General features: G+C 41.2%; 2 protein-coding genes across 2 annotated transcripts; both read right to left on the minus strand.

Moving 5' to 3' along the window:
* Positions 1-3,448: 3,448 nt before the first annotated feature.
* pou4f1 (POU class 4 homeobox 1) lies at positions 3,449-6,293 on the minus strand. The gene is made up of 2 exons (XM_072381271.1): positions 6,012-6,293; positions 3,449-5,619 (listed from the first exon to the last, which is right to left on the minus strand). The coding sequence occupies exons 1-2, from the start codon at positions 6,132-6,134 to the stop codon at positions 4,636-4,638; spliced, it is 1,107 nt and encodes a 368-aa protein (XP_072237372.1). The 5' UTR covers positions 6,135-6,293; the 3' UTR covers positions 3,449-4,635.
* Positions 6,294-7,414: 1,121 nt separating this feature from the next.
* On the minus strand, positions 7,415-13,056 carry obi1 (ORC ubiquitin ligase 1). The gene is made up of 6 exons (XM_072380801.1): positions 12,907-13,056; positions 12,566-12,701; positions 11,705-11,796; positions 10,900-11,121; positions 10,539-10,627; positions 7,415-9,321 (listed from the first exon to the last, which is right to left on the minus strand). Exons 1-6 carry the CDS (start codon positions 12,976-12,978, stop codon positions 7,950-7,952), a joined length of 1,983 nt encoding a protein of 660 aa, XP_072236902.1. The 5' UTR covers positions 12,979-13,056; the 3' UTR covers positions 7,415-7,949.
* Positions 13,057-16,530: the final 3,474 nt, after the last annotated feature.

The following is a 16,530-nucleotide window of genomic DNA, read 5'->3' on the forward strand; positions in this document are numbered from 1 at the left end:
AGAGTTGTTTTGAAGACCAAAACTTATAGTTAGGCTTGGAATTAGGCTACTGTTAGAGTTAGGTTTATGGTTAGGGTTAGAATAAAGGGCTGGGAAATATATTACCCTAATGGTGAATTACCACAAAGACAGAATGTTTTTTGGTGTATGTGTTCATCAGGGTAATGAATCTTAATTATTGGCTTTGTTTTAAGGCTGCTACGACTGAAGTGCAGGTGGCACAAAGGTATATTCACTACTTTCAAAAATTTAAATTCAAACATCTTATATGAATATCATTATCAAAATTGAATCTTATGGACACTTAATTCATACATCATTTATTCTCTTGACTTACATAACTTTTCTGGTCCTCCAGCTCACCCCAAGAAGGTGTCTGATGTCATATGCTACTGTGATCTGTTTATGTGTGTGCTACACACGAATATGAATCTAAATCGTGCTTTTTTAAATGAAAGTTACCTACATACCCGTGAAGCATCCCCATTTTCATCGTCAGTAGCTACATGACAAGAGGTCAGCCCTTCAAGATCAAATATTTTTCTTACTAAATGACGGATTTATTAGACAAATAATTTCTTCGTCTGACTCTGAACCCTCTGTGATTGAAATATACCCCTGTGTCAACACCGTTGCCTCTCAAACCAGGTCCCCGGCGATGGAGGGCTGCCACAGCGGATTACTGAGCAAATATATATGGGAAATGAGTGCAGATCTGGGGGATCTACCCATCCACATCCCAGGTTTGACATTTCCGTCCAAAGGCCAACCTACTTGCGCTTTGTTAGATTAACTGTGCTCTCCGTGGCAGTTTTTTTTGTTTTGTTTTGTTTAGTTTTGTTTTGTTTCAGGACACTCCATAAGTAAAACAGCGTCAAAAACAAAAGCAGTAACCCAATTCAAGAAGAAAAACAGAACCAGCGCAAAGTGATGTCGCTCTTTCTTTTGACTGCAGATCGTCACGTTTTAATTGTAATGATCTAATCCATCCTATCATGGGCGACCTAACAGCTGCGATTAGGGTAGGCTCACACTCCTCCGCTCTGAGCCATAGTAAAAAAGTCGCACGCTCGTAAATCTAAGCGCCCACGTTACCATAACGGGCGGTGACATCATTATTTGCCGAGGTGGTGTCAGAGACTCTCTCATTTCGTCTGTCAGGAATCCAATTTCCTTTTATTTACATCCACGGTATAGATTAATTACTCCCCCGACTTGTAGCCTGAAGGAATTAAGTTATGGGATCCTTTGGAAGGCTCCACGAATAATCCATCATGGCCTACCCAAGAATACAAAGGTAGAAGGAGAGAAGGTAACTAATGCCGTTGAGTTTGTAGCTTATCGTAAAAACTGTTATAAAAAAATGAGTAGTAGTAATAATAATTATTATAATTATTAACAAGAACTATAATAATTAGCAGAAGGAAAGTCCCAATTGTGACAAATAACTGTTACGTTAATGTTTTTAATGCGATTCATCTGTAATTTTAGATTATTTTTCCACTACTATAAAGCTCAAACAGCACACCCAAAGCATCATGAGATGGACTTGCTGGGGAGGGTGTGAGAAGGGGGCGGGGGTCACCTAAACGAGCCAGACATGCATAAGTAGGAGGGCCCTTTCAGGCCCAGGCAGTAAGGATGTGATCAGGCGTGCGGCTCAGTATTGATAGAGCTTTAAGGGTTATGATATCGGTGAAGTTTCCGATGAAATATCCCCCTGATTAATAGAGGACTCTGTCGTAACGGCCTGACATATGGTAGGCGAGGCAGCTGGGGACAGTACCTCAGGCATCCCCTACGGCCATTAACATATTAGAGGCTATTGTGCAGGCAGACAGTCCGACTTCATCCAGAGCCCCAGCGCAGAGAGACAGCACCCCAGAGCCGTTTGATATAGGCTTTCAATAATGCATTACTCTTCAACCCGCCAACGGAGCTGTTCGTGGTGCTGAAATCCTGCGCCATGTGGCGCGTGCGCTGCTGCTGGTGGAGTGTTTTCAGCGCCAGCGGTGCTGAGTTACTGTCGGGAGGTTGTGTTAGATGAAGAAACTTTGAACGAACGAACGAACGAACGATAGATAGATAGATAGATAGATAGATAGATAGATAGATAGATAGATAGATAGATAGATAGATAGATAGATAGATAGATAGATAGATAGATAGATAGATAGATGCTGAGATTCGTCAATGATTTAACGTCAGTCAAGAAATCTGCAGTTATTCCAGTTCAAAGTTTGTAGGTCGGTGATATAGTCTTCACCACAACATAAAATGTCCTTAAAGTTATACATCTTCCTTATAGTTCTTACATTCTCACGTTACAATTATTATTTTCGGACTATAAATTCTTTAACGAATGAAGCCAGAGATCAGTGTGGATTTGAACAGTTTCAACGTGTCCGCTCTAAAAGACACCCCCCCCCCAAAAAAAAAAAAAAGAAAGACAAAAAATACTCACGTGTAGGAACTGCCCATGCGTCCATGTAGCCAAAAGCTAAAGAAAAGCAATAAGGAGCTGCCTTCTCTGCTGTTTAACAGCGACCTCCTTCAACCGCCTGCATCTCCTGAAAGCCCCGAAAGCTGACTGAAAGTATTGCATTTTATATCAGCAAACCGTGATTAATATTGCATTACATGATTGTAAAAATTCGCTTTCAAGAGCCTGAATGCAGAGAGGAAAAAAAGCCCACCATAAAAGGCAAAATAATATCTACAGGTTAGGAATGAACAGAAATATTTTAGGGAGGGAATACCTATTCAAAATAAACAAATAAACCATATCCGTTTTCGTGTCTTTCCCTCTTTCTGTGGAGTTAGAGTTGTTTTAATGTTTCTGTCTCTATACTGTGGAAATCCATCAAATGTTGATTGCACAGGGGAGGCCTGCTTAACTAAAAAGCAAAACTTCTTGTTGTTTAAAAAAATTCAAGAAATTGGTGGAACAACGTATCATCAAGTAAGACTGTTGTGTTTGCAAAACATTACAAAATGCATTTACAAAATAACGCAGCATCACCACGTGCCTTATTTCTATCACTAATGTAAAGTGACGTATTGCCTAAAGACACCATTTTGAAAGGCTTTACATTTATACTTTAAGTTATTGTCATAATGATTACTTTCATTCTATTTTTTTTTTCAGATTTAGAATTTCTGCTCCTAAATTAGACGCACACACATCCAGTATTTCGAATGATCAAGCTTTGTGTGGATCAAAAATTTTAAAAATAACACAGTAAGTGCTTTTTGTTTTTTTCAGATCACATCCAAACTGATAGCAAAAATCAAATAAGGTCTCAATTTAGTTGTGATCATGACTATTTCACCAATGTTTTCCTCTAAAGCATAAACAGCGGTGCTCGGTGTGTGCCCAATCACAACCAGAACAGCCAGGTTTTCTTTCCTTGATTTATTAGAAGATTGCTGGAACACACCTCCCCGTTGGATTTTGGCTTACAGGATGAAGAGTACCAATGAAAGTAAGAGGACAATAGAGGAGAGTGGACAAGTTGTGAGTGAGGGAAGGAGACAGTGGGACATTTTCCATGATGCACATGTCGCCGCAGTTTTGTAAACATACTTGTGCACAAAGTAAAATAGTACTTACACAACGATTCCGTAACAATTAACACGACAAACAACGAGGTGATCTCAATGTGAAAACAGGCATTTAACAGTGACTCACACCATCCACAAAATAAGGTCTATCAGCAGACAGCACTACCGTACGCAGTGATTCTTTTTTCTCCCAATGCATAGTGTTTGCACTGCAAACTGAAACACATGAAAGGATTTTTTTTCCATTGTGATATCACTTTGATGAAGCACACAAGGCTTTCGTGTTCTGGTCTGTTTTGAACTTTCCCTCTGATGCCAATGGTGTCGATAGACCCTTATAATTTATTTCCAAAACACAGGATCTCCCCTCCAGTTCGTGATAAAGTGATGTCTGTATATACAAACCATTTCGACATGACCGACCTATCAACCTAAAGGGTCTTTTGTGCAAATTCAAAATAATATATCTGTAGATATGACAGCCTGTAGAGGCTTAATTACTTCCCGTGAATTAAGATTTCATGCAGGCCTAATTTCTTTTCTTTTTTTCTTCGTTAGCCATACAAGTTTGCAACTAAATTTGAGTTCATAGCAGCCTCCAAATAAGAATAAATTAACGCATGAATAAATTAACAGATTCATGAATTAGTCTATACCAACAACGACAAAAATCCAACCAAAAACACAGTTTAACAATCAATGAGGTAATTCGTAAATGGCTATATTTCAAATAATAGGCCTAGGAGAAAATAACTCGCTATTGTATCAAGCAAATTACCTCTTTCCACGTGTTTTCAAAGGCAACGTCGACGTCGCTAAACTTTTCCCTCGTAACAACTGAGCGAAATTTGTGTAATCTGTTATTTGCATACTTCACATTCACCGATAACGTGAAAATAAACAAGATATATGAAGCCTCATAAAATGGGTTTCTTAAGCCCACTGTGCACCAACGTGTAAAGTCGCTGGAGACAAAAGACTGAAAATGGTGTCTTATTAGTGTCTCTTGGTCCCCAAATTCAGTCACACTTTTTCCCCCTTTATTAGATTTTTTTCTCTTTTTTTGTCCCATCAGTGAGCAGCTGAAAATTTCAACCTCTTCTGCTTCTGTCTTTGGTTACAAAACCACACTCGCACCACATTTTTTTTCAGGTCCAACTTTTCAGCTATAGCTGCTATTTTCTCGGACGACGGTCGAGGCTGTACGGCGAAGTAAGCCTCCAAAGACCTCTTTTCGGGGGCCGCTATCGAGGTCCTCTTGCGTTTCTTTTCCCCTCCGTTGAAAATGTCAGGTTTGCTCATTTTCTCCCTCTGGGCCCCCTCGGCCTCCTCCAGCCAGGCCTGAAGGATGGGTTTGAGCGCAATCATGTTGTTGTGGGAGAGTGTTAAGGACTCAAATCGACAAATTGTACTTTGGCTCAGTGATCCCACGCCGGGGATTTTGAGATTAGCCAGAGCGCCGCCCACGTCCGCTTGGGTCACCCCCAGCTTGATCCTCCGCTGCTTGAAGCGCTCCGCGAAAGCCTCCAGCTCCCTTGGGTCTGTGTCCGAGTCATTGATAGAGGGAAGTCCGGGGTTTGTTAGCCCTGGGCCGCCTTGACTTCCACCGTGATGGCCCGGTAAGAGCCCGTGGTGGGTGAGCGGCGAGTTCATACTCATTGCCTGGTGGGAGAGGTGACCCAAGCCGTGCATGTGAGAGTGCGGGTGGGCAGAGGAGGTGGAGATGAGCCCTCCGCCGCCACCTCCGCCTCCCCCGCCACCTCCGCCTGTCCCGTCGTGCGCACTGGACATCAGAGAAAGAGACGACGAGCCGATGTGGTCCATAATGTCCGGTGGCTCCAGATTCTGGTGGTGGTGGTGGTGATGGTGATGATGATGGTGGGCCAGTGGAACGGTGGACGTCGACGAGCACGGCACCGTGCTCATCGTGTGGTAGGTGGCGTCGGGCTTGAACGGGTGCGTCTTGCCCTGGGACACAGCGATGTCCACGGCCGCCAAAGCCTCTGCGCGGGCCAACAAGGTCTCATCCAGGCTCGCGAATATGTTGCTCTGTAGCTGCAAGGGCGACAATTAAAGGAAAGAGGAGGGGAGAGTGAATGGGTACGAAATTAGTAAGGAATAAAAGGCACGGAGAAGAAAGAGAAAGAAACCACTATAAATATATATGTCAGTCGGGACTTTTGGCGACACATAACAGAGTTGAGTATTCCTTCAGAGGCAGCAAGTCATAAAAATTAAAACAAAAACAGCAAAGCCAGGCTGTGCGTGAGCATGCTTTCAAAAAGATCACAGACTGCTGAGGAACACGTGAAAAAAACATTAAGTGCGCGTCTTGGCTGAATGTGCCTTGAAGCAAGCCTAGTTATTACGCACAGACAGCGCTCATCCTTACACGCAGCTTAAGCAAGAAAAATGACAAAGGAAAAAAGTTTTACGGGATCATTTACCTGTGGAGTTTGCAGACAGGCTCTCCTTATAGCTTCCGAGCTGGAATGCAGGGTGGTGTACTTCGGTTCGGGTAAAGAGGGGTGCATGGCGAAATGCGGCTGCTTGCTGTTCATGGACATCATCTTGGCGAGCTTCTCCAATTAAAGTGCACAGGAGAGAATGGGGAAACGGCTACTAGAGCTGGAAAAGAGTCATAGACACACAGAGATCCTTTGCCTATCCGGTAATGATGCAGTGCAGTTCGCTGTGTAGTGCGCCGAGTGCAGCCTTGAGCCCGGAGATCACAGAGATGCCTGCAGTCTCACAGACGCACTTATCTGTCTACTGTTTCCCACTGCTGGGGATGAGAGAGGCTCTTACACCTGAGCGCCTCAGATCTCGCCAAGCCCGTGCTCGGCTGCTCTCGCGAGACAGTAACTGGCAGAACAGTGAACTGGCTGACAGATAAAAACTGCTCACAGGGAAGGCAATAACATCTGGAGTTGAGATGCTTGCGTTTTTAAGGGCTGGCTCCTCTTCATCCAAAAGTGCCTTTTAGGCCTTATTCTTGCCTTAGAGGCCATCGACCATTGCCTTAATGCAGTTTTGGGTAAGCAATTTTTGACTAAACAAGATCCATCTGAATATCAAAATACCCTTTTCCGAATAAATTGTTTTCTAAAAATGTGAAAAAGTCCATATCAATATCAATGTAAATCAAAGGCACAAGAGAGCATCATTATACAGATGCATCAGTGTAGAAATATTACATTTATGTATGAATTTACTGACTTGTTCTATCAGTCACACCAATGTCAGATTCAAATGCGTATGTTAGTTTGCCAAGAGACTTATTGGCTCGCTGTCCCTCTCATTTTAACCCTTGGAAATAATCAGACCACCGCCTTATCATTAAAGCCCGTCATCACCAGATGAGCACTAAACAAATTGATTTAATACACCAGCGTAACCTTGCAGTCTTTACCTAAATGAATTAATCCCAATGAATTAACACTTCATTAAATCAAACCACAACGGTTCCCCAATTAAAATTTCATGCAGCAATTAGAGGTATGTGAAATACACGCCATATCGTTAAATTTGCATAATAAATAAGGAGCTTTCTGCTACTGTGTGTGAGGTCTCTAATGTGTGTCGTTACAGGCTACTTGAACAGGCCGTGCTGTTTCCATTCTTAATGGCCCTCAGTTAATATTTGTGACTGCTAAATGCGTATTGTAAATCATCTGCAGAAGTAGCAGAAATAGAAAATGAGAAAAAAAGAAAAAAAAAAGTTACTCCACAATTTCATTCAAACTAAATGTGAAAAAAAGTCACAAAATACTGGGCTGTCAAGGTTGTCCTGGAAACCCCCGTTATATGATTGGGTAAATGCAGAAAAACACACAAATCTGTTGGGGGCTTTTTCCTCATTGCATTACATCTTTATTTCCTATCACACAAATTTGCAAATGTTACTCCAGCAAGTCACATTTCTTTTACGTTAGCCTTCTTGATCTGTTCTCAGTGCCGTATAAAAAGATCACATCAACATCACATTTGCCGAATAGCAGGAAATGACAAAAACAGACAAGTAGTTTTAAGTATATTTCAAAAATGTCTCTGCACTAAATGTGATGTCCAATTGTACAAGAAAAAACTGTCAGTTGTAAAAGTGCAGACAGATTTTTAGGCTGTAAAAGCTGACCTTCATGGTTGCTCAGCTACCAGTGACACAAGTTAACTTGCATTCTGTGAGAGTCTTCCATTAGTTTACTGTAACTCATATCACAACAGAATAATGACAATGGGAGACAATAAGTTACACCCTAGAATCAAATACATTCATTTATTCTGCGGCAATATGGAATAATACTTTTCAACCAAATGCAGTAGTGAAACATGACCTGAACACACTACAGGGCATTGAAAACATACAGATTGGGTTTCTGACACCTTCACATGAGCTTTGAAAGTTTGGTGGGACTGCTTGTATTAAAGGGACTGTGAGATTTTCTCTTTATTGGCTGGCTGCTGTTCAGTGCATGTCTCTCTCTTGTGTTCACAGGCTTACTGCCAGTGCAGCCAGAGGAGGAGGAGGAAGGTTTTACATGGTCCTGATGATGGTGTTCGCTTGTTGGACTGAGAGAGTCAGACGGACCAGTCTTAATCTCATCCAGAGGATCGAACAACAAGTCAAAAGACAGTTCTTCGGTCTCAGAAAGTGTTTCCCGCTCTGCGCTGCCGGAGATGTGGGCGTCACCTTTCTGACCCAACTCCTGAGCAGCGAAACCTTCCTCTGCAGAGTCTTCTGGAGCCTCCTCGACATTTAGGGTACCATCCATCTTGTCACATGCTTGCTGGTTCTTATGCTCATCTTCGACTGCAGCTTTGGCGTCGGGACTTGAGAAGACATCAGGGCAGGTTTGTGGCTCTGGGACAAGAGTGCTGTCCAACTCTATGCGAGAGGAGGAACCCAAGGATAGCTGGGATCCCCGGCTGCTAGAACTTTCTCCATCAAGCATCATGGAGTCCAACTCAGAGATTTTATCCAAGTACGCTGCATCCATAGAGGCCTCGCTGGACATCTGAAAACTGTCGGGCTTGTCCCTTGCCAGATTAGTGGATGTGGATTCCTCGACTATGCTTTCTTTACTTGGACCTGCACATGACGGGTCAACAGAGTTTGCCCAACAACCCCAAAAGGCAGACTTTGAAGATTCCGTATCATCTGGGGGAAAGCTTTTGGGGAATTTCTCAAGGCTGCTGAATTTGTTCTCAAAGGCAGCGCTAGTCTCCCCCGGACAAGCATGTTCTTCAAAATCAAGTCTTCTCAGATAAGACGAGGGTTTAAATGCAACTTTCTTTTCCCGGATGCCAGGACTTCTCAGGGTTAGAGACCGGAAAGCAGTAGATGGAGTAGTGGGCAAGAAGTCAGAGGAGGTGCCTTCTGAGTCCTCATTTTTTTGTTCTTCAGTGGAATTCTTGTCAAACTCTGTTTCTGTAGACGGCAGGGACACCAAACTGTTACTTCTTGAAAATGTTCGAAACTCTGCCTCTGGATTGCTGCAGATTAACCTCCTTTCATTGTCACTCAAGCTTCTCATCATCATGTTGATTTTCTGTTGCTGTGTGAGAGCTTCTGTCACAGACGTGCTATTTCCACCAGCTTCCTGCACTTCAGTAGGTCTCTTCTTAGACCTTCTGGCGCGAGCCTCGAGGTCATCGATGTACTGGTCACTGCGTTCCAGAGCCCTTTTCAAGTGATCTACATCACGCTCATACTGCTGAATTTTAGCTTCCAGAGCTGCCACCGTGTATCGACCAAACCTGGGGACAGATCATTTTGTCATGTTATGATGACAGAAAACTCATTTGACATTTTGCTTAATTGCATAAGTTTTCAGCCTTTTTACCATTTCCCTTTACAAGACAGTACCTTTTGAAATCAAATTAAATGATTCGACATAAAAATTAAATGAAAAAAATACTTTATCATGTAAGAATTCCGTGAAAATTATATGGAAACTAAATAAAACAGAAACATAGTGAATAAAAATTTGAAAAGAACATTGAAAAACTTTGTCAGGATCTGTATCTACGGGCAACAGTTTCAGCACTAGAAGAGCACGACTTCATTTTCAGCCAGCATCAGATTGTTCTCCACGATAGTTAACAGTGTTTATAGCTCAAGTTCCAACTCCTTCCTTATTTTTATTGGTTATTAAGAGAGACCAGACTCAGAAGCATTCCAAAAGCTTAACTATTTCCAGAGAAGACGGCCATGAGCACAGCAGGCAAAGGTTTCGTAGGGTGTAGTGAACTGCTGGATCACAGCTGGATCCTCACGTGACTACAATAAGAAACCATAGAGCCAGAATCCAAGTGATCAGTTTGTGGCCAAAACATAAAGGTTTGGATCAACCAGCGTCTTATACTGGCAGCTACAGGGGGAGTTTTCAGTGTGAAAGCGGTCAACAGAGGCGGGTCTTGCTCAATGGGGACGCTGCTATTCTTATCACCGACATTTAACCTGGCTCGAACTGATGGCGAGAGTGAAACTCTTCAATGGAGGAAGAATCTACACCTTGACTTTTTTGTGACTGTATCAGCAATGATTGCGGTGAGCATTTAGACTGCTTTCGCCACTGGAGCAGAGTGGCTCATCTGGCGTATGTGCCCGCTGATGCACCATTTAAATGGGATAATGGTGCAGTTCCACCGACTAACCTGTTTCATTTATTACAATCAATTCATAATGCTGTTTCAGGAAAAAAAAGCTTGCTACCACTGAAACCTGAGGGTTTTCTGGGACAAATAAGAACGTGTAATAAAATCCATTTTGGAGGTTAAACCGTCATGGTTTTACTGTAAATTATTGACTTTGTTCAGGATGCATGAGTTCCATCTGACCTGAAACTGTTCACTGAAATATACAAGTAGGTAGTCTTTAAAAAAAAAAAGAAAAAAAAGAAATGAAGAACAAGGTCAGGACGGCGAAGACGCAAAAAGTCAGGATGCCGTGATACACAGAAAAACATACTTACTTCTGAGGAGATCTGCTCGCCACCTCTGCTTTCAGTCTCATATTCTCCTGTACAAGGTCGATATTCTGAGATCGCAACGTCTTATTTGCCTGAAGTACACAAGCAACACATTAAAGTTATTCCATGATTCATAAAAAAAAAGCTATTCATATTTAAGCAGAAGCATATTTACGGGACGTCAAATAAAGTCGGTAGATAAACAAGCATCATGACGTTTCTCTTCTTCTATAAAAAAAATACATAATTTGTGTTCTTTAAAACAACCAACATGTTAAACAGTTCATCTGCAAATTCTGTTTAAACGTTTGGTGTAATGCAACACTGAATTCATGTAGAGTCTTTCATACAGCAGGCTGTGTACCTCCTTCAGCTTATCCGTGTCCTGCTTTATTTTGTCACAAACGTCTGTGGCGGCTTGCAGTTTGCTCTTCCATTCCTCCACGACAAGGGGGGAAACTCTTTTGTCATCTGGCTGCACTGCAATAACGCTGCAGGGATGCAAAGCAGTCTTCAGTTGGGCCTCCAGACTCTGAGTTTTTGTTTTCAGCTCCTCGTTTTCCCTCATAAGACCTTCAATCTCTTCCTGTCATTAAAAAAAAAAAAAAAAAAGTATTAGTGATATTCATAACAGGGTAAAGAAAGTACTTTCAGTTTTAACGCTTACAAATTCGCCACAGTGTTGGCGATATTTGCTACTGCTATGAAACAGGTTTTTACTTTTGCAAACACAGAAGTGGATTTAATCATCTTAAAGAATTCAGGGTTTACTCACTAACGACTAGTTAAAGGGCATATGAACCCCCACCCCACCCCACCCCAAGTCTCCTCTGATCTGTGTCCCCACTGATGCAAAACTGATACCTAAATGAAAGCTGCATTTTGCCTAACTCATGCTCCAACAATAAACTGCTTTGCCAGATATCTCAAGTGTGTCTTAAAAGAAAACCGTATTGGACGGTGGCTGCAGCTGGGATTCCGCTGAACTCTGTTGACCCGATGTATAATTCTCCCTTTTTTTTTCTTCCTGGTGGCGATGAGCCCCTTTATAAGTCTGTCAAAAAGCCTCCACCTGCTTGTTATTAGCTTAAAAAAAGATATGAGTATATCAAGAGTATTTTTGGAGGAAAAAAAAAATTAAAAACCCACACAGCTTGATGATCCAATACCTCATACTCTCGAAAAAGCAGTTCTCCTCTGGTTTTCCTGAGACATTTTCTCATGGACGGATTATCACTGTGGTCGCTCTCATTTGTCCCTCCTGCAACAGAAGCGCACGAGTGCAGTAAAGCATCAACAGACGTTATGTTACAATTCACTCCTGTTACGTGGGGTTCAATGATACCTTAATTACAGGGCTACAGAGTTTCCACCAACATCTGCAAAACCTTGAAAAATGGAAGTCGCTGTGATTTATAATGTAACCAAAAGTTAAATGATGCCCCCAAGCTCAACTGCAGGAAATGGTGTTCAAGCCAATGAGAAAACATTTCTTACAAGCTCTGTGCTTATGGCCCTTCTCTAAGTAATCCATCTGAATGTTTTAGGTGAGAAACCATCCCTTTTTCTATTTTATGGGATGACTGAAACATCTATGTCTGAACTCTACTCGAAGCTACTTGCTTACATGCTACAGTGGAATATCACTGACCATTTTGCAAATCTAACTTTATAAAGATCAGAACAACACAAGGGAGTAAAAACAACAACCTGTGCAACGTGTACTCATGCAAACGTTCTAACATCTCTCCCAAATCACAGTGCTCCTTTCTGTCTTCAGGGATTTGGTTCAGGTATTTACCCATATTCAAACGATGATGGACAGAAAAGTCTAAGTGCAAAATCCTTTACATAAAAGGAATAGACAAGCTAAACATTCTCCAACACAATGGCTTACATTTGCCAAAAACGTCAGTGTAAACTTAACGTGAACCTTTCAGCAACATGTCGTGGAGTCTCGTCTGTGAGGTGAAGACTCCGGTTTCCTCTTCATTCAGTCCATTTTCACTTGCTCGTGTGCAGCTACTCACCGATAATTTCCCTGCACGGGTTTTCTGCAGTGATGGAGACTCTGCAGGTGGGACACTGGCTGGCTTTCTTTAACCACATTTCCATGCAGGTTGAACAGAACACGTGGTGGTTGGCACAAATAACCGGCTGTCTGACCTGCACAGATGCAAATACGAGCGGATTTCTTTGTGTCAACATATTGCATCGACAGCGGGAAATACACTTTGTCTCAGCTAATGACGGTTGCCACATTTGACTGGTATCGTAGCAACGCTCGGGAAACAAACCAACAGTTTATCTCGTGTTTAATCTGTTTAACGACTGATGGACGCGAAACGTTTAAAAACAGCACACCGTTTACCTTTCCGAGGCATATCTGGCACGAAATCGGCAGGGTTAGCGAAAGGGTCGATGCTTGATAAGTAAGAGCCATGGTTCTTGTAAGTAACCAGCACAAACAGCACACTTCCCCTGAGGAGGTACAAATTTCCCACCAGGAAGGAACCGCCGCTATTCCGCGCGCTGAGTCTTAGATCTACGGCCAGCAATAAGGACCAAAAGGCTTTGGATTCGACAATACAAAAATATTTCTACAATCACAAAGCTTTTTACTGAGTATATCAATATCACACACTCGGGTAAGCACAAGTAATCTGCGTGAGAAGTAAACTCTTTCAATACATTTCAGCCACTTTGAACAAGAGTAAAAAAGTACTTTTGTTTGTCAGTGTTTTAGCAACATTTATTTCGGGTCTAGGCAACGTGGAATTGCGTCTGGTGTTATTTGACTCTTGAGTATTAGCACAAGACAAATGTTAGTAGGTCTCGCTTTGTCTTCGTTAGTCAGTTATCTCCTTAGTGCAGAAGAATTACGTGAATACATCTCATTTAACATTAAGTTACATATTGTAGTCAAGTTTCTGGCTCGCTTTGTTTTTGGGCTGTCGTGCTATGACGCATAATGGATATATTTATTTCTGCTGCTTGCAACAGGATTGATGAGAGTTCTGAGAATAAAGTGTAAATCTGCAGACTGCTTCGCTAATGGGCTTTAACAAGTCAACTTTTTCTTTGAAGAAACCCATTATTAGCTAGGATATTATAAAGAGTCGTTGGATTTCGACCTATTAATATCAATCTACTGGTTATTGGAGTTCAAATTACAAGTAGAGCACATTTAGGCTATCTTTTGTGTGTTTTAGATTCACTGAGAGTACAGTAACTTGCTACAAGAAGAAGGTTGGGACACTTGAACATGATTCTACTGCATGCTGGTTGGAGGGTTTGTTACGAGTGATAATTGTATCCATCAGTTTGGTTTTGTTTAACAAAATCTGATATGAGATTAGATTTCTAAATATTCTTCCTCTATAAAGTTAAAAAAAACTTGCCATTGAACATAGTGAAAAGTTTCACACTTAAACTTAAAATGGCAATGGTTATGCTAGAAACTACCAGATTAGCAAGTGCAAAAGTCAACTAATGGATTTGATAGAATATCTGACTTCACCATAAACCTGTCATCGTGAGAGATGCTAAAATTAAGGTGGGATTTATACGTCTCACCCATCTATCCATCCATTTTCTACACCTGTTTAATCAAATTCAGGGTCATGGAGGGGTAGCGTCTATCCCAGCTGCCATCGGCCAAAAGTCAAGACAAGGAACACCCTGGACAGGTTGCCAGTCCACTACAGGGCCAGCAAACAACCGTACACACTCACTGCTACAGTTAAGTCTCATACTCATATGTCACAAACTATACAAAAAAATTATTTCAAAACAACAAGAAATAGTCCTATAAGATTTTCCAAGGGTTTAATCTGGTAAAAATAAATACATAAAAATAAGTCAGTAGATTTGCAGATGCACAGCAGCATACTCTATTTGGGTTACCTTGAACATAGAAATAGCTGTTCTTCGAGTCAATGCTTTTGTATTATGTGCAAAACAAACGTCTTGGTAAAAAAAATTTGAAGCAGACAGTGACTTACTGTGTAGATCATCCAGTGAAAATGAGATCGCAATAGGTGAGAGAGCGGCCTCGATAAGAACAAACAAAGCAAACAAAAGTTGGTAAGACATTTAGCTTCGGCTTTTCACCTACATTGTTTCTGTAAAACAAGAAATAACTGCTACATTTATTGACTAACTGCAAAATTACATTTACTCTCTTTGATGCCACTAATATCACAGTCAATAATTCAAAGTATTCCCATAAAGAAGATTGTAGTGTGTTATTTTGCAATCCTTTCTCTCTGATAAATGATGTAATTTATGAATAACAATACAGAGTGGTCTATTATTAGCATAAAATCCACTAAAAAATATTTCAAATTACATCTCTACCACAATTTAACCCTCCAGGCCCATCACTCATATCTGAATCTACATGTCCTGTGCTTCATCGTATCTCAAACCAGGACATCTTCTCAGGATCTAATAAGATTAGAATTGACTGACTGCAAAATAACCTTGTACGCCGATCTCAGTTTTAAAAACATCACCAGTGCTTGCTTGATTGTTTTCAGTGGCCTGTTAAATGGATCACAAGCCACCACTTGTTTTCACACATTTTTCATAGCAAGTAAATGAACATGATGAAATGTTCAAGTTAGATAAGTTTCAGAGAGATTTAACATGTCATACGCCAGTGTAATGAGGAAATTATTGTATGCAGACTTTTGGAACAGCAGGTTTTTACATGCAAGATGATATTAAAATATTTTTAGTGACTATTTCCAATGGACTAAAAAAAACTATGTGGATGCTTGCAAGCTTTTATTCAAACCCGCACTCCTCTCAATATTGCAAATGACTTCAAAGAGCACCTGACATACAAGATATTGTCAGAGATTATTTCCAGTGTGCCCCAGTAAACCTGCCAATTCTAGCAGTAGTGGTTAATGAATTTATTCAGGTGAAATTTTCCCTTAAAATAACCAATATCAGACTGAAATTAAATAAATACCCATTGCCCCACAGAGATTACATTGCTTTCCAACAGGCCAGTCATTAATTGGTGACAGTCAATTAATCACAGCTGGTACAGACGGCTGCATCTATTGATCTTGTCCCAGCACTTATTTTTCATCCCTAAATGACACCGATTGCCAGATTTGACCAGCATGTGTAATGGACAGTAAAGAACCAATGACCTGAGTGTCAGTCTTGTCACTGGTTGGGATCTCAATCCCCTCCCCCTTCTCTGGCAAATAGCATCCTTACCATTTAGCTTGGAAAGGTTTAGACTGCCCTAAGAGCACAGCAGCGAAACAGTCTGCCCTGGTGCTCAGATGACCTTTTATCTTTAAAGCTTAATCTCTGACAAATGCATGCTTTAATTAGCCTGATACCCCCTGCCTGGACCACCACCTCACCCAGACCCTATGTCTCACACTGTTTCCATCTCACTCTACTAACTAGCACTATATATCCCCCCTCTCAATTTGGCTTTTGGAAATTCTCAAGCACGAGTAAGTGTCAGTAAGTGAGGTAAGATAAGTTAGCAAGAATAAAAAAGGGTATAAAATCTCTTTGGTCGGTCGCATTTCCTTAAGAGATAAAACCGCAGCAGATTGTTGAAAGAAGGCGGTTTTTAAAAGCAATCCAAAAACACAATAATACCAGTACTAATTATGCATCTGAATATCTGACAAACAGAACAAAGATGTAATGTTGAGGAGAGGATATATAAGAGTGTGCCAGGGCACATTAGGTAGTTTGAGATAACATGTACCAGAGTCCTGTATGGCTCATCTATTGATTACCCACTATCAGAGACAGTAGGCTGTAGCAAAGTGTGTGTCACTGTCTGTTTGTGCAAATGGCGCGTGGCTTCATGCAAATGCATTAACAGGTAAGTTTTTTTTTCATTAGTTGTATTTACTCTAACTTAACAGGTTTAAAGGAGAAATTGTTTAATATTTTCTTTAGAAAGTAGAGTATCAAATTAGTGTAAATTTGCACTAGATGTTTAAGGAGA

This window comes from Leuresthes tenuis, unplaced genomic scaffold (genome assembly GCF_036924035.1).
Source record: "Leuresthes tenuis unplaced genomic scaffold, fLeuTen1.0.hap1 SCAF_2, whole genome shotgun sequence".
Lineage (NCBI taxonomy): Eukaryota > Metazoa > Chordata > Actinopteri > Atheriniformes > Atherinopsidae > Leuresthes > Leuresthes tenuis.

Bases quoted from the DNA above. Each gene is read 5' to 3' on its own strand.
- pou4f1 (XM_072381271.1), bottom strand. From the start codon at position 6,134: ATGATGTCCATGAACAGCAAGCAGCCGCATTTCGCCATGCACCCCTCT. The intron at 5,620-6,011 runs GTAAATGATCCC...TCGCCCTTGCAG, and splicing joins CCTGTCTGCAAACTCCACAG to CTACAGAGCAACATATTCGC.
- obi1 (XM_072380801.1), bottom strand. From the start codon at position 12,978: ATGGCTCTTACTTATCAAGCATCGACCCTTTCGCTAACCCTGCCGATT. The intron at 12,702-12,906 runs GTAAACGGTGTG...GCATCTGTGCAG, and splicing joins GCCAGATATGCCTCGGAAAG to GTCAGACAGCCGGTTATTTG. The intron at 11,797-12,565 runs GTGAGTAGCTGC...CTTCTGTTGCAG, and splicing joins CCCGTGCAGGGAAATTATCG to GAGGGACAAATGAGAGCGAC.